This window comes from Cnephaeus nilssonii (genome assembly GCF_951640355.1).
Source record: "Cnephaeus nilssonii genome assembly, chromosome: 5".
Lineage (NCBI taxonomy): Eukaryota > Metazoa > Chordata > Mammalia > Chiroptera > Vespertilionidae > Cnephaeus > Cnephaeus nilssonii.
Window position 1 is genome coordinate 53,845,199 of NC_137076.1, and position 27,863 is coordinate 53,873,061.

Sequence of the window (27,863 nt, forward strand, 5' to 3'; positions counted from 1 at the left end):
CAACTTCAGGTAAGAAATAAACCTGGGGACTTTACTGTTTGTTTTCTCTGAATACTTTTAAAAAAATATATTTTATTGATTTTTTTACAGAGAGGAAGGGAGAGGGATAGAGAATTAGAAACATCAATGAGAAACATCAATCAGTTGCCTCCTGCACAACCCCTACTGGGGATGTGCCCGCAACCAAGGTACATGCCCTTCACCGGAATCGAACCTGGGACCCTTCAGTCCGCAGGCCAATGTTCTATCCACTGAGCCAAACCGGTTAGGGTTTCTCTGAATACTTTTAAAAATACTGGTCAATTATGAAAGCATCACAAGCTAGAAACCTAAAGGGAGAATTATGAAGGCTCCAATTATGGTAACTATTACCCACTTATGTTTTCCAGATTAACTTCTATGTGCTTCTTATACACACTATTTTGCTATTACAATACATTAGAGTTTGGATGAGGAATGCAGTCAACCACAACACTCTTGGGAATATTTCTGTCCCAAGATTGAAAAAGTACAATATTATTTTTACAAAGTCACTAGCTCTGTTTGAAATTCCAAGCAGTCCCCTGGAGTTTTTCAAATGGTTAAGAGGTAGGCCACAGTTGAAGCAGTCTATAAAAGCAAGTTATACTTCTGGGTACTGTGGCTTTTAATAATACAAAACTCTTTCCTTGCTGGAAGTGGGGAAGAGAACACAATATTAGTAAATACAGACCTATTTGTTGGTCAGTTTATTCTGTTCATGAGATTTGACATATAAGTAAGATCATGTGATGGTTTGTCTTCTCTGACTGGCTTATTTCACCTAACATAATAATCTCCAGGTCCAGCACTGTGACATTCTTTGGAGTGAATAAAGCTATTGTAATAATCATAACTTGCATGTCTTTCTCCATTCGAACAACTGTAAACCTACTTTTGCCCATCCCTGCTTAGCAACTTCCTTCAGAATCACAGTGAAGTCCCAGCAACTGACTGGGGTCTCAGTTTTTTAGAACTGCATTGTGTGGTGAGGTTAATCTCTTACAAAGAAGCCGCTTGCCCTCTGAAAGGTGATTTTAAAAATCTCACACCTGCCCTGCAGACGTGGCTCAGTGGTTGAGCGTCGACCTATAAACCAGGAGGTCGGGGTTCGATAACACAGTCAGGGCACATGCCTGGGTTGCAGGCTTGATCCCCATTGTGGGGCGTGCAGGAGGCAGCCGATCAATGATTTTCTCTCATCATTGATGTTTCTCTCTTTCTCTCCCCTCTCCCTTCCTCTCTGAAATCAATAAAAATGTATTTTTTAAAAAAATCTCACACCTTTTACTTATGTAAGATCTATTCTATTAACCCAAATCCAAACATGGACTGTTAAAAATTTGGGGTACTGGAATGCGATGATTCTTGAATCAATTACTAAGCATTCCAAATTCAATTCAATGTAAAAAGATGTATGCATTTATTAGACTACTAGAGGCTTGATGCATGGATTCATGCACCGGTGGGGTGCCTTGGCCTGGCCTGCACCCTTTTGCAATCTGGGACCCCACCAGTGCAAGATTGGGGCCAGGGAGGGCTCCAGGGTGTATCTGGCCCGTCTCGCCCAGTCCTGATCAGGGCAATGGGGCCGGGAGTTGGGGAGGGGCCACAGGAGGTTGGCAGGTCAGGGAGGGATTCAGGGAGGGTTCCAGGGTGTGTCCAGCCCGTCTCACCCAGTCCCAATCAGCCGAACCACAGCAGCAAGCTAACCTACCAGTTGGAGCGTCTGCCCCCTGGCGGTCAGTGTGCATCATAGCTACTGGTCTATTGGTCAACTGGTCAAATGGTCGACCACTTGCTTAGGCTTTTATATATATAGATCTTATGAAGCATTTGGTCTGAAAGACAAATGTGGCTATGAAACATGCTTTCAGTTCAGTATGTTAATTTCCCTTTCGATCTCAGGGAGACAAAATTGGAATCATCATAATACCTGATTCTGGAAACCCTCTCCCCACTTTTATTTTGTTATTTTACTATAGGATAAGCATCTGTAAACCTATCACTAAATGAAAGCTAAGAACCTGACAAAAATCTACATCTTCCATAAGGTAAGCTCAGTTCAGTTCCTTTATGCAAATTTCCTACTATGTTAGCTTTCCCAGTGTGAGATACTTACAGAAAGCATCGAATAAGCTTAACAGCAGAAAGATGCTTTCAGTTAAAAATACTCATATCTGTCTACTCTTTTCGGAAGAGAAAGAAAGTATTGAGCCTATTAAGCTCAAGGTCGGGAAGAAGGCGAGGACAACAGAATAGTACAATTGTGTCTGTGGCCATTTTCACATTACCAACAAACTTTAATCTTTTTCAATAGGATATTTTCCAAATTTGACTAGCAACTAACCCCCGTGAGGCACTGTGCCTCCTCCATCGCTTAGGACTGTGACTACACACAGACAGGCACTTGGCGACCTTATGACAACGACTGGTTCTCCTGTAGGTAAGGGAGGCTGAAGCGTCCTCCGTACTGTGAAGCATAGCGTATTGCACAGAGGCACACTGGGACCAGCCAGATACAGTCATGGAAATGGAACAAAGGAAATGTGGCAAACGAAAACAACAGAAACTCAGCTGAGTGACAAAGCCATACTAACCATGGCTCACCTGGGGATTTGGCTGTAGAGTAGGCACTGGAGTAGGGGCCACCCCTCTTTACTGTGCACATTCAGTATACACAGAGGAGGAGGAGGAGGAGAAGACAGCAAGGAGAGCGGTTATTCAGCAGGTTTAAACTTGCACACAAACAGAAGGGTGAACCAACCCAGCCCAGAGAAAGTGGGGTGGGTGCTGAAGGGGGAAGCAGGGAAAAGGAAAATGGTTCCCCAAACGCAGTATTTTATAAAAAGTTCGATGCTTGAGACAGTTGTTGATTCTACTTTCACATATTCTAGATAGCCCACATTGTGAAATCATGGTTTTTCACAAGCCTTTCCCAAGGGTGGGGAACGTCCGGCCCACGGGACACATAAGGCCTGAGAAATTATTGGGCCAGGCCCTGCCAAGGCATTGGGGGTGAGTTAGTTAAAATGTGTGACCAAATAGAGCAGGCTAATTTTTAAGTTTAGAATTTTATAGGGCCTGAGAATTACATTATAAGGTGAAGATCCAGATGGCCCTTGGCAGAAAAAAACGATTCCCTGCCCTGGTAATATCAGCTAAGTTATTCATGATTACACTATAAACAAAGCTTGTAGGATTGATACATCAAGATGTTTATGGACGTTTTTATATTTTTTAAATGCCAAAAGAGTCAAAATGATGACAAGTCTATGGGCATAGGGCCTGAGAGAAGCTGAAGTACAGTGAAGTCTGACTCTTATATAAGTAAAGCACTTCTTTCTAAGAAGAGTCGCTGCTACTATTAAATTGCGTGATGAAGGAAAAGCCCGTGGAAACCTATCGAGTAAATACGTTGTTATGCTAGGTGTGTGTATGTGTGAGGTTTAAATTGACAAGAGAAGAAAATGTCCACAATCATACAGCACACCATTTAAAATGCAAATGTGGTCAAATGTGAAACTTCTCAGAAGAATTGAGCTAGTAAGATTGTTTTAAAACAAATGTGTCAGAACAAAACAAGCCAGTTTCTTAGGCGACTTAACTACAACTTTGAGAAACAGACTTCAAGTTTTCGTTTTAAAAATCACGTCATCTACGTGCTGTTCTGGAACCTGGATGCATACAAGCAGTGGGAAGACCAAGGATCCAGAATCATTGAAGAAAACAAAAGGAGAGTGAGATGCGGCTCCTTGGCCCTCATTCCTCTCCCATTCACTACCTGAGGCTGGTGACTTGCTGCGACGAGAGGGCCCGGGGCTCTTGGATCCAGAATACTTAGCTGAGGAGCGAGAATACGATGACTTCAAGACACGGCATTCTAGAAAGGAAGCAAAGTGCATTCAATAGATCTGGTGTTAATACTAGCCAGAGGAAGGTCACATGGGAAAGCAGTTGCCTGCCTGGAACCATTACCTGATCATTTTTCTATTACCATCCGAAAAGTACACCTTGAGACTACACATCTGTAACATCACCTCATTATTCCAGATGGACACAGACAGCCCAGTGTCCTAACTTGATACACACACAAATCCTAACCTAAACACGTGCAATGGTGTTTAGACGCAGCATGGGTAGGCAGAAGCTACACTTTTACTATTCTTTCCAAATCTTGAACGTATGTTGAAAGGGTATGTAGAACCCCAATTTATGAACCCCTTCCTGTCCCATCTTTCCAAAGTGTGGAGCACGAAACAGGAGGAAACTAACTTTAAACAGTAACTTTGGTCTTCCCATAAATAGCCAAATAACATGTAGGGTATCAGAGCTAATTACAGCTAACGTAAGCAGTTCTGACTGGAATAATTAAGAACATAGCTTTTAAATTCATGACAGATTTTGGATGAATCATGGATTTGACTTGGTCAACTAGGGCAGTGGTCGGCAAACTCATTAGTCAACAGAGCCAAATATCAACAGTACATCGATTGAAATTTCTTTTGAGAGCCAAATTTTTTAAACTTAAACTTCTTCTAACGCCACTTCTTCAAAATAGACTCGCCCAGGCCGTGGTAGTTTGTGGAAGAGCCACACTCAAGGGGCCAAAGAGCCACACGTGGCTGGCTCGCAAGCCGGTTTGCGGACCACGGAACTAGGGGACTATGGTTAGACTCTAAATCTCATTTTTCCCCCCTCGAAATGGCATAAAAATAAAATCTGCATCACAGGATTGTTCTAAGGATTAAATTAGATAACATACTGTCTGTAATTTGCATTAAAATATTTCAATTTATGTAAGATGATTGAAATGTGGGTTGGTTTTAATGGATACCTCAGGGGCAATAAATTAACATGTGAAATACACTAATCAGGCATATACACACCAGGGGACAATGGTTAGCATTTGAAAGACTCCAATCAAAACCTCCCAGGGAGGGGGCTGTAGCAACTTCAGTTCAGTTAATCAGCCTTTGGATGTTACTAAATATTCCACCATTGAAGGGAGTGGTGTGTGAATGAGTCAGAAACATCTTAAAGGCACTGCCACTCTTATGAGCAGGATATCTAAACCTACAGAGCCAGTACTAGAAGCTCAGAACTACAGCCCAGGATTAGGAATCTGAGTCCTGCTTCCAGCTCTGAGGGTTGTGTTACTTGACTAAGACTAGGTTAACTGGTCTTAACAGGACATAGTTGGGATTTCATCAAGATTACAACCCAAGTTAAATGGCTGACTTTGAAAAAAACGTTGCCTCCTAATAAGTGTACCCTTGGGAGAATTAGGTCTGAGACCTGCTTCCATTGCAAAATTTTGAGACCTGATGGTGGTGGTATAATAACAATATGAACAACAGCATAGCACATACTATGTAACCAAGTACCCTTCTAATTGCTTTATATCTGAACTCATTTAATCCTCACAGAATCTTGTGAAAAGGCCACTATTGTCACCCCAGTTTGCAGAAGGTTCAGGAATTAGCCATTGAGAGGGAAGCAATCAGTAGCTTCCACTTCTCTCTAACGAGTCTTTCTGTAGCTAAAACTACCAATGATCCAACTAGCTTAGGAATGTTTATAGCATATATGTCAACCGAGTACAATGCTGGCGAGTACACAGCAAGTGCTCAATACATGTTTCGTTATTGTTGTTTTTGTTGTTAATCAAATTAACTTTGTAACCCTAGAGCATAGCATTGAGTTTCAGTGTCTCAACTTTCAAAATGACCAAGATGGACATCAAAGAAGTACTGTGAAATGAAATTATGCTAACATCAAGAAAGATATAAAATACAGATGACATGTAAATGCATGTTTTGTGCAACCTTAATCATCCCTGAGAATCGGGGAGAACGTTACCTGGGTCTTAGGAAAGGACATCACCTGCAATTCTTTAAGGACTTTGCAGTCATATTACCAGTTTAAAGCAGGGCCAGTCCAAGAGATTATGTAAGACAGTACAGAAACATTCAAAGAAATTTGGCAGCAGTGAAAGATACAATAGGAAAACAAAAAAAGGAGATCAATGAACCACAAGCACAAGGTAGATAAATTTCCCCGAGGCAACTGTGAAAGAGGGAGGACGAGGCAGAGGGGATTACATAGGAAGTTTGGTTCTACAGAATGGACCATCTTGAATTTTTAAAAGTCAATGGATCGTCATATTTATTTGGTAATATGTTTCTCTAATTCTGGACTGTCAGAATCACTACAAATGGAAGGCGTCCCCCTGAGTCTAATTTTTGAAAAACTTCCCTCATTCATGAACTTAAAGCATGAGATTGTATTTCTAATATTCCTCTTCTCTGTAAAATGTTATGCCTGTATGATTTTACCTTGTTACAGATGAAATTGATTTCACTGGTGGAAATAATCACTATTACTGTAATAGGTTTAAATTTAAAGCAATATTTCCAGAAACTATAACATTGGAAATTACCAAGGTTATTGCTAATTAATTGAAAACTCCATCTATTGGCTAAAATAAAAAGAAAAGAATTATCCTACCCCATCAATGACAATTGCATTATTTTTCTGCATATATAAACAATACATGTTATTGCTTTTCTAAAGTTATAAGCAAAACAGTAAGGTAAAAATCATTAACAACTTAGTTATTTTTTAAATCTCTTTATGGACATGGAAAATGTACAACTGACTGTTTCAAGTTCAACACTATCCATACAATTAAGGTAGCACAACCAGCCCCCATTCTGAAAGAGGGCAGGAAATTCATTTCTAAGGCAAAATAATGCAGTAAAGAGATAGAACAAAATTGCTAAAAATGAAATTTACTTAACTATTGACTTGGGGTTAGTTGTTTTTTTGTTTTTTTTTTCATAACTAGGTAAATACTCTGATTTTATTCTCTACTTCCATTAATTCAAAGAGAGTGCTGCCAATGCCATCTTTCTTCAAAGATGGGCTAAGGACCACGTAACATGCCCCACGTGCAGCACTACATCCCAAAGCCCTGTTTCAGGGTCACAGAGGTGGTCCAGGAACTGCCTTACCGCTGTGATCCAGGACAAAGTCATCTTGGGCATAACGGAATTTTTCAGGTCCACATGCAATGAAAACATCATCATCACCAAAAAAGTCTTGCAGGCAAGTAACCTAGAAAAAAAAAATCACATCCGAGAAACAAATTAGAAAGGTTAGAAGTGAAATAAAAAGTCAGCAACATTAAATACATTTTTTTTTTAGGTGGGACATGCTTTATTACGAACAAAGCAGCCCAAATTAAATACATGTTTATGCCTCATTTATAATATTGAGTTGGAACGAAAAGCTGTTTGGTATCACATTTCCAAGAATTTTACTCTTCATAAGGTGCTTTCGGAGTGTCTCCTGACCTCAGAACACCAGAATGAGGTGGTCACAGCCAGTACCAATATTCCTGTCTACCCGGGAGGTCAAGGACACACACACAAGGTAGAGCGATGTTTTCCAGGTTTCTGACTAACGGGCAGCAAAGCTGGGGTGTATAGGGGTCTCTGCTCTTTGTTTAGTCTCTTTACTACCTACCCTTCCTCACTCTCCCAGCAGCTCCACCTCCCAGCATGGCACCCTGGCCATGACTCTCTGTCCCTCTGGTACAGTGAACCTTTGGGTATTTGGGGATTCATGTATGAAAACTGGTTGGAAAAGTACAGGATTCTCCCTTTATCTGCGGGGGGGCAGGGGGGAGGAGTACGTTTCAAGACCCCTCAATGGATGCCTGAAACTTTGGATTGTAGTACCAAACTCTATACATACACACCCTTTCACTTAAAGGAAGCACTATGCCTTCTCTTTGGCTATCTGAATTGGCAGCATCACTACTTTCATGCCTTGGGGTCATGATTAAATAAAATGAGGGTGGCCTGAACACAGCACTGTGATACCAGGACATTTACGGGGTTCCTAAATCCCAGTATTCACTGCTCCCCTAGTTTCAGGCATCACTGTTCTCACAGGTGTGGAAAGAAAATATTGCAATGCTATATTCTGTCTCTCAAAGGTACCAGGGTGACCACACATCACCGAGGGGCTTCCTTCATGGACAAGATGATGCTCCTTCTTAGGGCACCCAGGACAGACCTGCCAGACCCCTCCTCCCGTCCCCCCTCCCCCAACTCTTGTCTTTGTCATTTCTCCTGCATACTTCCACCTCAGCCACATCAACACTACCTTGCATTCCCTATCTGCACAGGGCTGGTGGTTCTTTTTTGTGAAACAGCTTTATAGAGACGTAACTCATGTACCATACAGTTTGCTCATTTAAAGTATACAACGTGCTGGTTTTAGTATATTCAGAGTTCTGCAACCATCACCAAACCTATTAGAGTATTTTCATCACCTAAAAAGCAATCCCATGTCCATTAACAGTCATTCTCCAGGCTTCCCTCTCCTCATCCCTAAGCACCCATAAAATACTTTCTGTATGGATTTGCCTACTTTGGACATATCCTATGAATAAAACCATACAACATATGGCATTTTGCAACCGGTATCTTTCACATAGCGTGTTTACAAGGTTGGAGCACATCTCAGTACTTCATTCCTCTCTATGGCTGAAGGAATACTCAGTTACATGCATATACAGCATTGTGTTTATCCAGTCCTGCTTATGGATGACGTTTGGGTCACGTCTACCTCAGTGCTGGCTCTTGCCACTGTATTTCCCCTCCTGCTGGTCCTCAGCCAGAGTTGCCTTTCTGACCACTCTTTAGTGCCATGACCTCCAGATGAGCACATATACTTCCTGGTCATCATTTCCTAGGCTCTAGTAGAGTTCTAGCTTTGCTGAATGCTCAATACATTTTTGTTGGTGGAACTGTGGCTTGGTATGGAGTTGTTCCTATTGGAACTGAGTTCACAGACACAGAATAATTTCTCTGGGGTGGGTGGTGCCACAGATGCCATCTACTTTGCCATCTTCACCACCAAGTAATGCAATTATTTATTTCCTGTGGTTGAATTTCACAAGTACATGGGACTACATGTTTCACTGTTGCTAGCGGTGCTCCAAACTCAGTTGATATTTTTTAAAGTGAAAACATCTAACAAAATGCCCAGGGTCTAATGTAAGTTAAGATAACTCTCTCTCTCCCCAATGGGAGCCATATTAATTTACTGTTGTATATGCATTCTGACTTTGATCAAGTACCAGCTATATGCCAGGCATAAACAGAAGACAAGGAGCACACAGTCTAGTCATGGAGATGGACAAGAAAATTAATAATTTCAGTGCAAAATGTTGCACTAGGAGACTAATGAAATAAGGAAGTACAAAGAATAAATAACAATGAAAATAGCATCCCATAAAATATTCAATAGCTAAGACTATTTCATATGTTTGGACACTCAAATAATTCTATCTTAAAACGTATTTCTTATTCTTTAACACTGGTGGTCTGTCTGTTCCTTTTATCATAAAATTTTAAAAAACTGAAATGTAACCTTGAGTTAGGGGCCATGTCACTACATCTGACTCGGAAAAAAAAAATAGCAATACCATGAATAATGTCTCAAAGTCATTTTTAACAAGGGTAAGGGAAAGGGTATCAGTTTAGAAGACCTCCTGTTTGCTTTTAATTTCTTCTTCAATGCAAGAAGCTCTTCAGGGATAATGGATGTTATGTGGCTTATAAGAGAAAGCGACACAAATGAGGGGAAAGTAATATTTCTGCTAAGGTACGAAATTAAAGCAATCAGCAGTATCTAATGGGGAGACGTCCAACTGAGAAATAATGTATCTATGGGAGCATATCTAAGCTCTCCAAATGAATGTGGGCCATTTAAAAACAGTAATTTTTCGGTCCTTCGGTAGACAGATTAATTAGGTCAAGGGGAATAGGTGGCAGCTATAATTTCAGTGCTAGTTTGTCACAACCACTTTTCTTTTTCTTTCCCTATTTGGTCTCTATTAAAGGATACAGAAACGGATACAAAGACTTAAAATTCTATGCACATACTAGGAGCACAGAAAATCCTTTCCTCAAAATAAAAAAGGTAGAGGACACGGGATTGCCATCTTCCCTGCACATTGCATTGTGAACCAGAGGAGGTCCCCATTTCCCGACCCATTGGCGCTCTTTGGAAATGGTGTTATTTCTTTCCCTTTCCAGAGCTACAAAGGAGAGGATGGGAAAGCAGGTTGGCTTTCTCTAAGAGCTCTTCTTCCTACGAAATTCTGAAGTCTGTTTTTGTTTCTAAGAAAAGCTTACATATTTATATTTTTGGAGACTTCTTTTGGAAAAGTGGAGTGCACTCTTCTGGAGAGGGGAAAAAAGGAACACTATTTTAAGTAGGTAAACAGTATTGCCCACTTGGGATTTATTTCTGTTCAAGTTCAGTCAAAGAAATCTTCAACAAAATCTTCATGTCCTCCACATCCAGGTGTTCCTTCAAGGCTCTGTAATTTGTCCAACATAGACAATACCATTGAGGTAATGATCTGGTTTTGTGTCCAGACGTCTCAGCGGACTCTGAGCTGCATACATACAGGATCCTTGTCTAGCTCATCACTATAATTCTAGCAGAGTACATGGCACCTAACATGCAGGCTTTGTTAAATGCATTTCTTTTGAAATAAAAAAATGCTTCGAGTCCCTCTTCCTCTAGGGAACCCTCTCTAGAGGAGACATCTACACTCTTTCTGTGAATTCCTATCAACGCAGTAGCATGCAAGGTAGTCCTTGCTATAGGACTTATGTTGGCTTTCTAAGCCAAGATAATCTATAAGCTCCTTGAACACACCAGTCACATCCGTTAGCTCCTTAATGAAGTTATTCTTCAAAGAGTTGATCAAATTTTGGCTCTAGACACCTTCAAGTAACTTTCTGAAAACTCATTTTAGATCACATAAGCTCTAATTGAGGAATTAAATGTCTTTCGTCATTATTTTAGGGTGTTTTGAGAAAAAGATACTTGTGAAATCTACTACTAGAGCCATTCAGTAGAGGGGATTCAAAGCAAAGTAATTCACTATTCAATCTTCCATTTGTTGGAATTCAGAGACCTGAGGTTGTATTTAATAACGGGCTCCTGAGGTACTTTCCAAGTGTATTTGATTTAACAGTTCCAAGATCTGATAAAAATGCAAAAGAAACATCATTGGATCTCAGTGAGAGACTAGCTTAAACTGGCATCAACTTATCTAAATACAGTCAGGGTCAAAATCTTAGCACCCTTGAAATGTCTATCTCGCAGAACAAAGACCACATTTTGTAGAAAAAAAATAATGTTAATGATGGATATCAGGAGTATAAAATGCACCTTGGAATTTTTCTATAGATTTTCTTTTATTTTAACTGTGTGTGTGTGTGTGTGTGTGTGTGTGTGAGAGAGAGAGAGAGAGAGAGAGAGAGAGAGAGAGAGAGAGAAATATGAAAGTCCACACCTTCTGTTGAAATTAAATGCTTTCATCATTCAGCTTTAAAGGGTTGTGGCTACTGAAGAGTAATTAAACAAAAAAAAAATATTTTTTTCTAGCTCACTTCTAAAGAGCATTTGAAGAAGCTCAGAAAAGAAGTCTAGTAAGTGGCTTATATTTGAAATTAAAATTATTACATAAGCTTTTAATGGAACTGCATTGATATCCTTATTGTTTCTTCCTAAGAATGGTCACGTTACAAGTCATAAATTGTCAAAAGGGAACTGCACTTAATTTTGACTCCTCCCAAAGGCTTCTCTACCATATTTTTTCCATCATGCAAACAAATAGAAATACAGCGTTTAAAGATGTAAAGAAAATCCAAATGACAATATTAACATACAATAAAGGATAAGCCTAATAGCTTCTGAGCCGTTATCTGTCTATTGCTAGCAGGGGACATTAAAAAAAAAAATACTGCCCTTGCAGATCCTTAAAAGCCATCAGCTCAGCAGACTGAGTTCACCATAACTAACATTATCCCAGACACCCCCCCCCCCACCACCACCACCTTTTTAAACCAGTTCTATCTCTAGAATATAAAATCTGCTAAAATGGGGAAACCATATCTGAAATAAAGAAAAGGTTAAGTCATTTGGTTCCTCCAAAATGTTAGGAACAACACCAGAAAACCAAATTCACAGAGCAGCAAGCAGGGGCTCAGATTCTCTCTCCATTTCTTTACTCTCCACTCAGAATATAATTAGCATAAATACCCTGCTTTGTTCCCAGTAAATGTTGGCGGGCATACAGTAAGAGAAGGATCCCGTTCTACAGCAAAAAGCCAGCTACTCAGAATAGCAATGTTTTTCAGCTTCCTGTAAAACCATTCAGCCTGGCACTCACCCACCATCTGGTTGCCATGGAAACAGAACTGAAGCTAAAAGATGGCAGTACTTACAGTAAAAAGCTTCTTAATTGCATCTACAGACAACTCCCTGCATTTGGTTTGCTTCCATTAAAAAATATTGGATCTAACCTTCCTCCTCCCACTATAGTCTCCTCATAATGACTATTCACTAATCATGACTAATCATAGAATCTTGAGAACAACAAATTGGTTTCAGTAAATATCTCTATCCACAGGATGGAAGGGTCTTGAAAAATTCATAGATATTCAGCTACCAAATGTATTCTGGGAGCAGAGACAATGACCACTCTTCCTATTAAATAGGTAATTTCGAAGCTGACCCTCTGACTGCCCCCACTGAGGGCCCCCGTTTTAATTCCCTCAGGGAAAAGTTCCAAATCTGCTCTAGAGCTTTCCACTAAGGGAGGGAGGCTGGAGCAAAATTTTAGAAGAATTCGGTCAGGAAGTCAGAGGAAACCTATTAAGCCAACCACCGGGAGACTTCCTCTAATTGTCACGTCTGGAGCTAAACGTTTTCATACAGATGTCACCAGAACCTGAGTCAACACTCTCTGGGACTCAGTTAACTTCAAATAATAAACAAAAAGGGAAATCATCAGAGTTACAGAAGAGGTGAATGGGAACCAAAGTGAAAGGCGACATTTTCTAACCCAAATCTCTGTTTCCAACAGGAAGGGAAAGGGAACCAGCACGGAATACCTAACTATACATTACACACAAGGAGTCTCATTTACACATGACTTGCACTTGCCCTCAAAACAACCTAGTGAAGTTGGCATCTGATTCCCATTCTACACAAAAAGAAACAAAGGCTCAGAGAGGTTCAGTAAATTGTTTGAGGTCACACAGCCAGTAAGGGAGGAGCTGAGATCTGAATGCTGCCTATCTGACTTTGTACTTGATCACACAATGTCTCCCTAAGGAAGAAAAGAGTGTGATTTAAAATCTACGAAAAACAACAGAAGACAGTTTATTAAGTCAGAGAAGTTTTTATACTTGTCTAAAACCTAAATAACCAGACCATTTTTCTCTGTCTTACTTTTATGAGTAAATGAATGAAAAGTATGCAAGCTTAAATCTAGAATTTTTTTAAAAGGATCAACTTCTAAGTAATGTCATAAGGTCAGCACAAGTTCGGGCCAACCTCTATACTTTAGGGAATAATGAGTATGTTCTGAAATTGATATCTTCAAACAAATTGGCTAACTCTTTCTGAAAACAAATTAAAAGCACAAGTTAGCTTCATATGGTTTTAGAATAGGACTCCATTTGCTGCCAAACTAGAAATTGTAAGAGTATAAATATGTTATTACTATTATAACCTTTAAATTTTTAACATAAAGGCAAAACCACCAACATTTTCCAGAAATATATTCTCTGCTCACAAAAACCCATCCTCGGATTAGTCTACACCTTTAGCTTCAGTTTAGCATATGGTGAGCGCATCCAGGTAGCTAAGACCTTCCTTGGAATAGAGACTAGAAGAACCATCAGTTAAGGTGGTATGAAACAACTTCGTCGATTAATTCCACACTTGTTCTGAGAAACATCGACCACTCAGTACTGTCAGCACAAACACGTTACTATGGTCTACTATAGGGCTATTTCGGTTTATAGGAAAATCATCCCTATGTGAAAAAAAAAATCATGTCCCTTTTAAGGTTTCTTTCATCTTAATAAAATTATTTTTCTCCTCCCTTGCCATCATGCTCTGAACTTGCACCTCTTACATCAAAAAGATCCCCCATGACCCTTTAAGCAGCTCCTCTGCCCACTTCTAACTTTGGGCACTTAATATTTGGTGGGCTTAGGGAGAGGTATTTCTAGTTAAAAAAAATTAGTGTATAATAAGAGTAAACTGGGTGAGGGTTAGAGACTTTGGAAGGAAAGAAAATAAACTTTAGTGCCCCAATTCCACTGTCTAATGACAAAGTTCCTTCCCTCTGTGTATTTCCTAGTTTGTTGTTTTTTTGTTTGTTTGTTTTTTACTTTTTTTTATTGTTTAAAGTATTACAAATAATAGTACATATGTCTCCCTTTCCCCCCCCCCCCCCCATTGACCTCCCCACAGCCTCCCCTACCCCTGGGCACATGCCCTCCCTCCCCCCCACTGTCTTGTGTCCATTGGTTATTCTTATATGCATGCATACAAGTCCCTCAGTTGATCTCGCACCCCTCCCACAACCCTCCCCTGCCTTCCCACTGTAGTTTGACAGACTGTTCGATGCTTCTTTGCCTCTGTATCTATTTTTGTTCATCAGTTTATGTTGTTCATTATATTTCACAAATGAGTAAGATCATGTGATTTATCTTTCTCTGACTGGCTTATTTCACTTAGCATAATGCTCTCCAGTTCCATACATGCTGTTGCAAATGGTAAGAGTTCCTTTTCTTTTTTACAGCAGTGTAGTATTCCATTGTGTAGATGTACCACAGTTTTCTAATCCACTCATCTGCTGATGGGCATTTAGGCTGTTTCCAAATCTTAGCTATTGTAAATTGTGCTGCTAGGAACATAGGGGTGCATATATCCTTTCTGATTGGTGTTTCTGTTTTCTTGGGATATATTCCTAGAAGTGGGATTACTGAGTCAAATGGCACGCCATACTGTTCTTCACAGTGGCTGCACCAGTCTGCATTCCCACCAGCAGTGCACGAGGGTTCCTTTTTCTCTACATCCCTCTCCAGCACTTGCCGTTTGTTGATTTGTTGATGACAGCTATTCTGGCAGTTGTGAGATGATACCTCATTGTTTTGATTTGCATCTCTCTGATGACTAGTGACTTTGGGCATGTTTTCATATGTCTCTTGGGCTTCTGTATGTCCTCTTTCGAAAAGTGTCTATTAAGGTTCTTTGCCCATTTTTTTGATTGGATTATCTTCCTTTTTGTTAAGTTGTATGAGTTCCCTGTAAATTTTGGAGATTAAACCCTTATCAGAGATAACATTGGCAAATATGTTCTCCCATTCAGTGGGCTTTCTTGTTGTTTTGTTGATAGTGTGGGTCAGCCTGATAAGTAGGTAAGTTCTGAGTCCAAATAAATGGGGGCATTTCTGGGCTGCAGAAAACATAAGACTTTGATTTCTCTAGCTGCATCTACTTTCACATGACAGATAAAATTTCATTTCAATCACAATGTTCATTTTCAAACCAATATCAATCCCACATGAAAAGCAAGGAGAGAAAATTTCCCCAGGGCGGTCTTCAGAAGGTCTCACTTCTACAGCCAAAGAAATCCTCTGAATAAGTTACGTGCCTGTGGCTAGTCAGAAACGAAAAGCATGCCATCCATTCGAATCATTCATGGCAACATTTTGAAACATGAAACTGATATTGGCTGAGGCAAAGACCACAATTAGATTTTTCTGTTTAGAAGGCACCTGTTCCTGATACACAGCCAAAACTTGTCTCCCTAACATACAACTGATTTGCAAGTTGTTAAAATAAATACTTAGTTGGGTAGCTCAGCAGTCAGGTTCATTGGTTTATCAAGACCTGCTCTAAAAAACACCTGGCCGGGTGGCTTAGTTGGTTGGAGCATCATCCCAATACACCAGGTTGCAGGTTTGATCCTCCATTAGGGCACAAGGAGAGTCCACCAGTGAATGCATAAATGAGTAGAGCAACAAAATGATTTTTTTATGAGAGAGAAACATACAATCAATAAAAACATTTAAAATAAATGCAAATACCCATAGAAGGGCCATGTCTATTGATTGTGCACCTCTTCTTACATTTATGTGGAACTTTAGAATAAAGGTAGAAAAATCCTTTGTTAGTTTTCATTTTAAGATAATTTATATACTTAAGTAATTTAGGACCAAAGAGTACCGCAAAAATGTCCAGCCCCCAGAATTAACAAATATTTTTTCATGTTTGCCTTGGATCCCATTAATATAGGGAAATAAAACATTATCAGTTAAAATCTCTTTTGTTCCTGGTCCCCAGCCCAATTTTTCCTCTCTCCCTCACTTCCTTCCTCGCCAATCCAGGAACATTCTATCACGTATTTTCTTGGGTCCTTCCAAACCATGTGTTTAGACTTTGTGTTACAGATGTGTATGTCCACAGACAACCAGGAATTTTGTTTAGTGTGTTGTAAAAATTTTATGTATGGTATATCATACCAAATATGTCATCCTGAAGTTTCCTTTTTTTTCTCACTCAGTATTGATTTTACAACCTAACCAGGTCTTGGTTTTTCTTACTTATTCTACCCCCCCCCCCCCTTTTTCTTAGCTCACTGATCTATTCCTAAAGTTTCTGTTTTTTAAAAAGTATCATTTTACCATTTAACATGATTATTTACTTTTGATAAATTACAAAGGTAAATTCTACGCACCCTCAATATTTCCGAATGCTTTCAAATAAATCTGACTTCCTCAGGATGTTCATTTTAATGTCTATCTGATAACTATTATAGTGACTCAGTTCTCAGATGGGAGAAAAACGTGTGAGGCCATTCACTCTTTGCCCACAGACTTCATCTCCAATTAGGAGACAGAACGGGCAGCAAGTGCCTGACATTTCCCTCTAGAGATTCAGGCATAACTGCTATTCCAAAGAACCGGGTTTCTTGACCTAAAAAAAAAAGTATAAACTCTGGAAGAAAAGACATTTTAAATTAGTAAAACTTAAAATTATTCATGATAGAGCTATATCTATGCTTCCAGAAAAAAATAAAAAAAACCAGCCAGGTGACAGAATTACTAACTCATAGATGTAGCCCCTTTCTAAAGACAAAGGAAAGGAAGACAAAACAAAATCGTATGTCAGATTTATTCGGTACTGTAACACAAGTCAGGTTTTAAAGGCACAGGAAACTTCTGTGTCACAGGGAATGCATAAAAGGAATCCCTCCCTGAAGAATTCCGTAAGCCGGGAAATACTGATGAACTGCATGCACGCAGAATTTCTTATCTTTTCCTTGCATCCAGAGACATGATATTCTTTCAAAGAAACATCTATGTATTTATTATTATTATTATTATTTGCAAATCTCCAGGGGTGTCCATTAAACTGGGACTGGGACCAGTGAGGAAGGGAAGTTGTCTGTAAGCATTTATCATCAAGTTCTATGTCTTGCTTGGGGAGCCAGCTGTCTTAAATAACCATTCCCTCCCTGGGGCCCCGAGTCTGGGCAAGAATGCTACTCATGTCAGAAACTCATGTCAGGAGATTAGATGTGAATGGAAAAGCAAAGGGAATGTGGTCTCTCTTCTCCAGCTGGGATTGATTATCCCCTTCCCAACAAGGAGGCTGTTATCCGCCTGAAAAGAAGAGCCTCTTCCCTCCTTGGCTATTTGCCAATCCATCGTGGCACCTGAGTGACCTAGAGAACACCCTGCCTCGCCACGGCTTTAAGGCCTCTCTCCAGGAAGACAATTTGGCACATTATTTCCCCATCAGTGTAAACAGAAGTCACCCTGGGGTTCTTGTAGCGTGGCAAGGTACCTTGGGAACCTGGGCAGGTGCACATGGCCAGATGGAATATCAAGATGGGGGCTTAAGCAGGTCAGCATGAGCTTGGAGCAGCCACGGAGGATGGGGAAAACATCCGGCACCTGGAGACTGTCTATCCGTCTCCCTGTGGTACCCAGAGTACTCAGCATCGGGGACACTCGGGAACTATTGATTGGATGAATGAGTGGATGAGGAGCACAGAGGCAGGGCGCCAGGTTCAGCAGCTCATGGTGGCAGATTCACGAGGGGGGAGGGGCAGCTTTTACCACCAGCAGATGCATGGAGACGTCTATGGAGAACCAGAGGGCTTAGGCAGAAAACAGATGTGAGAAGGAGAGGGAGGCATGGCTGCACAGTGGTGTGGATTTAAACACTAGCAGGGCCCCAAACGTAAGCAAACGTTATTGCCGCAATAAACTCCATCCACCTACCCTGCACCAGCACGACGGGTGTGTCTCCAGCACCGTAGACAACAGGAGGGAGTACTCCCAGCACACAGCAAGGACAAAGACCAACGGGACCCCGTGGAGACCGCAGTGTCAGGAGCACCACAGACAAGAGGATCACATGGGGGGACAGGCAAGGAGCCGAGCAGGAAAGGGCCACTTCGCCTTACTAACACGCGAGAAAATGCAAAGTGGGCTACGGTACCCGTGATCGAGTCTGCGTGTAGGGCGACAAATTATGGAAATACACATACATTACTGCCATATAAATGCATTAGGTGAGTTTTAAAGACTAAACATGCAACCTTCACAGATGTGAGGCTTGGCCAAATGGACCACAAGGTCCCTGGGGAGCAGCCCCGGCCGGGGAGCAGGGGCGAGTTCCAGTCGGGAGGAGGACAGCCCTGTCCCTCGCCTCCTTCTCTCCCCTGTTCTGCCTTAGTCTGGCTCGAGTCCCAATCCCCCTCCATGGAAACACCTGTCTCGTGTCCCTCCCACTACAGGAGGACTCGCTCACAGAGCAAGAAGTGAGTTCCACCTTTGCTCTCCCATTTCAGGACGACAGTCCCTGCTTCCGTTCGGCGCGTGGTGGTCTCGGCAGCACCTCCCTAACAGTGTTTGGAGTGTGAAGGCAGGTAACTGCCTGTGGCTGAAATCCTCCTGGGCTGTCTCACCAGCACAGGAACCTGATGAGCAAAGTGTGCCATGTATTTTTTAAAGTGCCATCTTCACTAAAAAAAACACACAACACCCCACATTATTTCATGATTTATTCAGAAACACGGCATTCTGAAGTGAGTATGCTCCTGTTTTGAAAAGCCAGGTTCCCCTTCTAAAATGAAGCATTGCCATAAAACAAATGAGAACGAAGTGTAAGGGGGTGGGGGATGAGTAAAAAGGGTGCCGGTTGTAAAATTAGTCACAGGATGTGAAGCACAGCATAGGGAATATAGTCACAATAATCACAAAAACTATGTATGGTGCCAGTTGGGTAGAAGACTTACCATGCTGATCACTTCCTAGGCATATACATGTCTAATCACTATGCTGTACACCTGAAACTAATATAATATTGTACATCAATTATAATTTAAAAATAAGTTTTTAAATAGTGTCTACTAGTTGCATTAATTTTCAATGGCATTCCCAGCTTCTGATAAACATGACTAGTCTGGGTGGAGAAGGGACAAGAACATGTTATGAAAAGAGGCACTATTTCTGCATTCTTCACTGCTTAGGAGACCTCCTTGGGAATATTAACACCAGTGAGCAACCGGGTGAAGAGGTCCGGCAGTGGGAAGCGATCCCAACACTTCCGTCCCGGGGCCAACCGGATGCAGGAGGCTTCTCCGAGGGAAGGGCAGTGCACGGCACAAAGCGCTGGTGACAAGGCCATCCTGGCACGGGCTGGGCGGCTGGCTGGCCATGCTCCCGTGCCTGTCTGTGGTGCGTCTGTGAGGGGTGCCCTTTGATCGGTGCGGTGGTGCCGGCCAGTCCCCGGGCTCATTTCCTGGGTGTTGCTGAAGCGCAGCGTTGGAGGACTTACTGCTGTCGAGTCCTGTTTTGTTATATCTGCCTTCCTTGCCTTCAGTACAGTGGGACTAATATTCATGGAAGATTCATAACCCTTTCCACATCACAGGAGTTCAGCAGTCCTTCCCTTGTAAATCATGAACATCAGTGTGGGATACATAATTTAAGTATACGCTCATCACTACCATGAGTGGTACATGGAAGTCGGCCCCCGCCGCCGGTCCCCGCCCCCTTCCTTTTGTTGGAACCGCCTCGGCTCTCTTTCCTCTCCCAGCCTCAGCCAGGAGCAGCCCTCCCCTGATCATTCGTGATGTTTCCCTCAATGCAAGTGTCTGATTGCAGCTGTCATTTCTGCAGTTCAAGGATCTTCACATGCCTGTGAGGACAATGCAAGTCTCCCACTGCTACAGAAATAGGTCAAGGTCAATTTTTCTTTTTCAGTTCGGCTGCCCAAAGTGTACGCTGTTCCTTCTAGGAAGCAAGCACACACACACGCACGTGCACACACGCGTCCGCGCGCACACACACACACACCCATCCTCCCATCCTCCCAGTTAGGCGCAGCACTTAAGAAGAGGTGAAGAGGGCACACTTCGCTCCCTCCCGGGGAGAGCTGCCCTGGTTTCCCCCATGATAGCTCGATGGCTCGGGAAGAGCCTCCTTTTGCTCTTTGTGTTACAATGCGTCACAGACATCGAGACACCCAGCTGAACCACAAAAGAGGAACTGAAGACAGAGCATCAGACCCCCTAAAGATTCTCATTGTCCCAAAGTCCACAGTCATCCCGTGGAGGTGGCTGATGTTCCATCCTGTGCTACCTGGAGAACGAAGGGCAGGAGCGTGGAAACCACCAGGTCCGTCTCACAGGACGGCTCAGATTCACCGGCTAACCCACCTCTCCCCTCCCCCTCGCTCCCACTCATGCTTACACTCTTCACTTTTGGCAAAAGCTGTGGAAACACTTCATAAGAGGGAAGGAAGAGAAGAACAGCACACTCTTAAATCCTCTGAACGTCAACTTAATTCAGAACTACCTCTGAATTCCTGAGTGAACTAGAAGGGACCTAGCGTTCACGTGATGCTGAACTGCAGGCGCGCCCCGTTTACAGATGTGGAAACAGAGGCTTAGAGAAGGTAAGTGAGGTCTCTAAGACACAAATGAGCGGCAGGGTTAGAAGAAGCAGGTCCCCTGACTCCCAGGGGCACCTTCTACTTTGCTATTTTAACAGGGAAGGAGAGAAGCATACCATAAAGAGATAGACAATCCAACACCTTGAATCCAGCTAGTTTTTCTTGTACTGCCAGGCAAAAATGAGAAAGAATAAGGCATCTTAAAGAAAGAGTACTTGCTAGAGTGAGGTGAGCTTGATTCTAGTACCTAAAATGTGTTTGGTAACCTAAAGGAAGTTCTTAGCCACTCTGGGTCTCAGTTCTCTCACTCATAAAACTCAGGGCTTGGGGTACAAGACCTGTATATTCCTTCTGGTCACACATGTGCACGTGGTCCACACACATGTTTGCTGAGATCAACTACGTGATCCTGGCAGCACATTAGAGACACACACACACACACACACACACACACACACACAAACATGAAGAAGAGAAGGTTCCTTTCATCAAAGAACATTTCCACTGTCTGGTACGTCAAGCCTGGTCTTCAATATGGGACAACAAACAATCAGGCAAATTATGTTACTGAACACTAATGCACAAAGCACCATACTTGGTATTGGAGAAATAACAAATACATGATCATCTCTTTAAGCAGAAGACACATTCATGTGAGAAGGGAAATACTTCAACAACATTACTGAGCCATATTCAGGATGTGCCGTAAGATGGACTCACTTGCTAGTTCATCTTCTGTCCAGTCTGTCAGAAAGTGACCGGCAGACCCTGAAAAACTTCCTCAGGGGGAAGGAGGCGGAATGGGTAGACCAGACTAGCAAAAGTGAGGGGTTCCATTCTAATAGTAAAAGAACTAGGGGCAAGAGGGACAGGACCATGGAGGTTGTGGCAATGCTATTTGACACTATGGCCAAGCACAAATCTTATGCAACAGTCAATGTTTGATATTCTAGAAAATTCTAAGATAATTTATCTCTGTATCTTGTTTGTGCTTTACCTACTTCTCTACTCCTCCACCCCCAACTCTAATCCTCCAACGTTTCTGTCCTCTCCAGGTTGTCAACTCATATTCTTCAGGAAGAGTCAATCCTGTGAATACTGCTATCCTTGATTACACTGACTTTCTACATCAAATTACTGAATTTTAGTTAAATTAACTAAAATTAATTTTGAACAATTTTATAATGATCTCTATTTTATATGGCATAAATTCCTTAAGAGAGAGTCACACAGTATAGATTTTTTGAGTCATATGTCACCATGAGATCATTTAACCCAAATTCCCTTAGTTTCTAATAAGGAAACTGTGATGCTACTGATGGGAGCCCAAATAAGGCAGAAATATATGTTGAGAATATTGTGAATCTGGTCACATAGGAGGAAGGATGCAGATACTAAAACTGAGAAGGTATTTTGGTTATTGCTGCTTTGAATCCTGCAATAATCCCTTTTACACAAGAAAGCTCTCTTCCAATGTCTCCATGATCAAAAGTACTTGACTGTACATGGACTGACTCTCAACTTAAGGTATGTCAAAGCCGTACTGTCCAGGTTTTCAGAAAGGAAGGGTCAGAGACCAGGGTTTGCTCTTGGTTCTGCTTCTAATGACTATAAAAATGTGACCAGGTATCTTAACCTCTCAATATTTCAGTTCCAATTTCCTTCCAGAGGAAATGAAGATAGCAAATCAAGTAATCTATAAAGAACCTTAACACTGTAATACGCTATTTTTCATTTCCCAAGATCAGAAGGAATACAACCAACCGTCTTTTCTAAACCATGCAACTCCTCCTGCCTGTGTATTTTCTACCCACTTCCCTTTTCTCATTGTTTCTAGTCTAACTGAAAAATTCTAATTTCTTGTAAACTGGACTGAAGTCAACTTTCTTGCAATTGCAGTAATCAGGATACACTTTTACTGATTTCCTCCCTTCCCCACTCCCAACGTCAGCAGAGATATTTCTTTTAACTTTCTTTTCTTTTTCTTAACCTTACCTGCATTTAGGGCTGTCAGATAAAATACAGGGCACCCATGTAAATTTAAATTTCAGGTGAACAACAAATCATTGTTTTAGTATAAGCATGTCCTATATAATTTTTCTCCTAAATCTGACAACTCTGCCAGCATCGATGAATATCATTCTTCAGTTCAGTCCTGTGCAAAGACTTTTTTTAGAAATTAATTTCTATGTTGGAGATATTTCAGAAATTTTCCCTAAGGAAAGGTTCTACTTATGTGTGATGAGGTTTCTCCAATCAGAGTTAGCAGTCTTGGGTGTCAATGACCACTCTCCTTCACTAGAATAGCCAGGGGCCTGGCGAGGACACGCAGGAGCCGGAAGTCTGAAATCTGACCAACACAAACACAGTGACTTGTAGAGTTTGACCCCCGTGCTTCCCATGAATAGTGAGGGCAAAACATGCTCTTACTGAGCCCCCGGAAGCTCATAATATCTATTAAACATTACATCTGCAGATCAAACCAGATCATCTATCTTTGACCTTCAAAAGTGACATCACCTTGGAGAAACGGAGATAGCTCAGCTTGGTGATCAGTTCCATAGTCAGAATAAGCTAAAATCTAGACTTGATCAGTGAGAAATGTGGGTGAGCCATTTCAGAGCACTGACGGATTGCATGAAGAACACATGCTATGCGAAGTGTCACTGCCAACTCGTTGCAACGCTATTAACCTGTAAGTATTAATGGAAGGCCATTACAGTCTTGGGATTGCAATAGCTGCCACACAGACCCAACTATAGATCTTGGTTCCTGTCCTGGTTGACTAATAAGCTAATGGTAGCACTACACAGAAATGTATCCCTCTCCCTTTTGGGGAGGTGACAGGAAACCACAAGATAGAATACTTTTCTAGCTTTTCCACTCAAGTATTAGATTTAAGTCTCAAATTAGCTTCTGTTAGGTCTTAACTAAGGATAGTTGTATCATCTGTCTGACATATAATGTAGCAGATTGGTGCAAGGTGAGGAGGCAGATACAAACCATTTTCTTCTGCAACTTTATCGGAAACCTGTCGTGAATGTTAAATACACGAAGAGTCTCTTTCACAGTGACTTGTGTTGCCACCGAGTCTGCCCTTCATAAACCGAGGATATAACTCTCGCAAAGGCCCAGAGAGCACCCTGTCTGTAGGCTGGATGCCAGGATGTTTATTCCTCTCTCTGCCTTCCAGTTGAAATAGAAAAAATTTTGGCATGTTTTTCCCCTTGAAATGAGAAAAGCTCATTCTAAATTACCTTAACTAAAGGATAGTCCTCTGATGAGTGCAATTTATCTCCTGAATATGAAAGAGAACCCCCTCAACCCCACCCCAGTAATGCAGCTCCCAAGAGAAAAATGCACCCAGACAGGCCCACTGAGCTCCTCTTTAATCAGGGCTATTTTACATGATCACACTCATCATCAGACACTGTCCCGCCCACCATTTATCCTCCTCACAAGGAAGAACTCTGAAAAGGGGGCTAGGCTCCCTGCCATTCAGGGGATCTGAAAAAAAAAAAAAAATCAGAAACACTGCTATTTGAGGGTTGTCTCCTAATCAGAAAAGGACCGGCAATCAGCCAGGCGAGAGCCTCTACCCCCTCCCCCCCTCCCTCCCCCTTTCCCCCCTCCCCCTTCATGACAGCACACAAAGCCTGCGTGAGCAAGAGGACCTTTAATCACTGCTTGGGGCCTTGCTCTAATTACAATCTGCATTAACACGTGCATCTTGGGTCGTCATCTGTCACACAAAGGAAACAGGAAAATGTTGGCTCTTCATACAAGTCGGCGCCCAGACTTTCCTCCCTTCAGAAATAAATATACTCTTCATTTTACAAGCAACCAAGAGTGCTAGGAACAAGTGGAACTTTGGTGAGATTTTAAAACAAATATTGTGTTGGTATTAGCATCTACACTCACTGCAATGACTGGAATCCAGACTCAGACACTGGGTGAGCCCATTTAAATGAAGGCAGATAACTGTAAAATGTAACCGGAGGATTCAGGGAAGCCCTCTGTTTGTTCTAAACAGGAGACACACAAATACAACATCCTAAGAAGGTGCAAGGTTTCTACTCTCCTTCCTCTCTCTCTCTCTCTCTCTCTCTCTCTCTCTCTCTCTCTCTCTCTCTCTCTCTTAACAGATCCATTCATATCCTCTCTCTTCCAAGCAACATTCACTAATCCACCCATAAAACGTTTGCCATGTGTTCAAGCTAATACAGTGTCCAGCTGCTTATGGCAACAACTGTGGCTCACAGGCTGCATGTTTGAAAGCAATCGTTAGCAATTGCGGAAAATTCCCCAATCTAACCAACTTTATGGGGGAAGGCAGATTAAAAAAAAACAAACCTCAACCCCGGGCAATCCAATCAGCAGCAACTGTATATAAAATTACCACCTAATCTCAGCAAACAGCCGTGGTATTTCTAACAGCTGCTAGACCTACAGAACAGAAATAGTGCTAAGGCACCCAAAAGCAGGCAAAGATCAGAAGAAACCACAGAATAAACACTCACAGCGCAGAGACCACTCTCATTTGATTACAAAACCCCATAGTCCAGAGTTGTTAACAGTTATGTGTTTTCACAAGGAAGTTCCTTCCCAGAAGGTATGTTCCATCATTAGACACAGAAGCAATATTCATACCCTCAGGGAATATTCCCTAAAGGTTGTGAATGAACTTGTCTCAGGATGACTGAGCCCATTTCTTGCCTACAAAATCAAAGATTACTGAAGGAAACCAAAACAGTTCTTTTCATAAATCAGTGTGATAAAAATCTTTAAAGGAGAATAGTCAGGTCTTACAGAGTGAGAGGAATCAAGGGGGGTTTTGCTTCTGTATAATATTACTAGGGGCCTGGTGCATGAAATTTGTGCATGGGGGGGCGGTGTCCCTCAGCCCAGTCTGCACCCTCTCCAATCTGGGACCCTTTGACAGATGTCTGACTGCCTCTCACAATCCAGGACTGCTGGCTCCCAACACCTCGCCTGCCTGCCTGCCTGATTGCCCCTAACCGCTTCTGCCTGCCAGCCTGATCACCTCCTAACCACTCCCCTGCTAGCCTGATCAATGCCTAACTGCTCCCCTGCTGGCCCGATTGCCCCTAACTGCCCTCCCCTGCTGGTCCGGTAACCCCTAACTCCCCTCCCTTGCCAGCCTGGTCACCCCTAACTGCCCTCCCCTGCTGGCCTGGTCCCCCCCAACTGCCCTCCCCTGCTGGCCTGGTCCCCCCCAACTGCCCTCCCCTGCAGGCCTGGTACCCCCCAACTGCCCTTCCCTGCTGGCCCCGTCACCCCTAACTTCTCTCTCCTGCTGGCCTGGTTCCCCCCAACTGCCCTCCCCTATAGGCCTGGTCCCACCCAACTATCCTCCCATGCAGGCCTGGTTGCCCCCAATGGACCTCCCCTGCAGGCCTGGTCCCCCTCCCAACTGCTCTCCCCTGCAGGCCTGGTCCCCCCGCAACTGCTCTCCCCTGCAGGCCTGGGTCCCCCCCAACTGTCCTCCCCTGCAGGCCTGGTCCCCCCCAACTGCCCTCCCCTGCAGGCCATCTTGTGTCCACATGGGGGCAGCCATCTTGTGTGTTGGAGTGATGGTCAATTTGCATATTACTCTTTTATTAGGATTGCAACTCACAATAAACCATAACTACCCAAAGACATTTTATAGATAATCTACACTGTACCAGATTTCAAATACTTTTAAACAGTATACACACTTTCTAATTTGTCTTTTAATGAACAGCTGTAAATCTATACTAGTAGTGTGTCTAGAATTGCTACAATTGTTCAGGAGTCACAGGCTTTAATTAAGAGGAGGCATAGGAGGTGGGGAAGGCATGTGTACTAACAGGAGTATTTCTTACAGCAGTGGTTTCCACCACAGCCACATAATTTTAAAATGCTGATGCCAGGGGTCCCTGCTCAAGACCATCTGATCTCTTTGGAGCATGGGGTCAGGCATCTGTATTTCAGTGACATTCAAAACCTTCCCCAGGTGATCCTAATATGCATCTCTGGTTAAGATCCACTGTCTTAGAGAATAGAAATTCTACCCTCATTTCCAAGGGAAAAACTAAAGGTTACCTTTACTATGCTGGCATAAAAACTATGAACGTCAGTAATACCATGGATATGGCAAAGTGTTAGACGGTTTAATGGTTTGGTGCTGTCCTTAACTATGGAAATTTGAGAAAATTTAAAAATAAAATAACTAACTACCCAAGATCAATGAAAACTTTCATGATCCTTCATCTTTTTTTCAAAATTTATTTCTTTATTTTTCTTTATTTTTCTTGTGCCATCAATAAATCAACAAACAAGTGCTGGCGAGGATGTAGAGAAAAGGGAGCCCAGTGCACTGTTGGTGGGAATGCACACTGGTGCAACCACGATGGAAAACACTATGGAGTCTCCTCAAAAAATTAAAAATGGAACTGCGTTTTGACCCAGTGATCCTACTTCTGGGAATATATCCTAAGAATCCCGAAACACCAGTTCAAAAGAACATATGCACCCCTATGTTCATAGCAGTGTTATTTGCAATAGCTGAGGTCCGGAAACAGCCTAAGTGCCCCTCAGTAAATGAGTGGATAAAAAAGCTGTGGTACATGTACAAAATAGAATACCACGGTGACCCTTCATCTTAATCATAGTCATTAATTTTCTTATTATGAGGTTCAAATGGGAATGCAAGCCAGGGCATTTTAGAGATAAAAAAAATCTGAAGCAAATTAAATAAGTGTGCCTCTCAAACAGAGTATATTCTTGAGCTTACCTACACAATGTTTTTGTTCCATAGCAAATACCTAATAACAAATAATTTTTATTGAGTTCTTATTATGTACAAAAACTAGAGAAAACACTTTCTGAAAGTTCTTTTAATCCTAAGAACCACCTTGAAAGGTGGGTACTATAATTATCCTCCTTGTATAGATAAGGAGAGGGACTCAGATTAACTTCCATGATCAAGTCAT

At 42.0% G+C, this 27,863-nt stretch overlaps 1 protein-coding gene across 4 annotated transcripts in view; it reads right to left on the reverse strand.

Annotated features, from left to right (window-relative positions):
- Positions 1 to 27,863, reverse strand: part of DCLK2 (doublecortin like kinase 2) — a 140,156-nt gene that overhangs the window by 51,968 nt on the left and 60,325 nt on the right. For all 4 annotated transcript variants that reach the window (XR_013813607.1, XM_079772873.1, XM_079772872.1 and 1 more), the window contains exons 3-4: positions 7,035 to 7,137; positions 3,803 to 3,901 (exon numbers count right to left, since the gene is read on the reverse strand). Coding sequence is in view for 3 of the 4 variants with exons in the window: in XM_079772873.1 (XP_079628999.1) it covers positions 3,803 to 3,901; positions 7,035 to 7,137 (202 nt within the window). In the remaining variant the exon portion in view is untranslated. The remainder of the gene's footprint in view (positions 1 to 3,802; positions 3,902 to 7,034; positions 7,138 to 27,863) is intronic.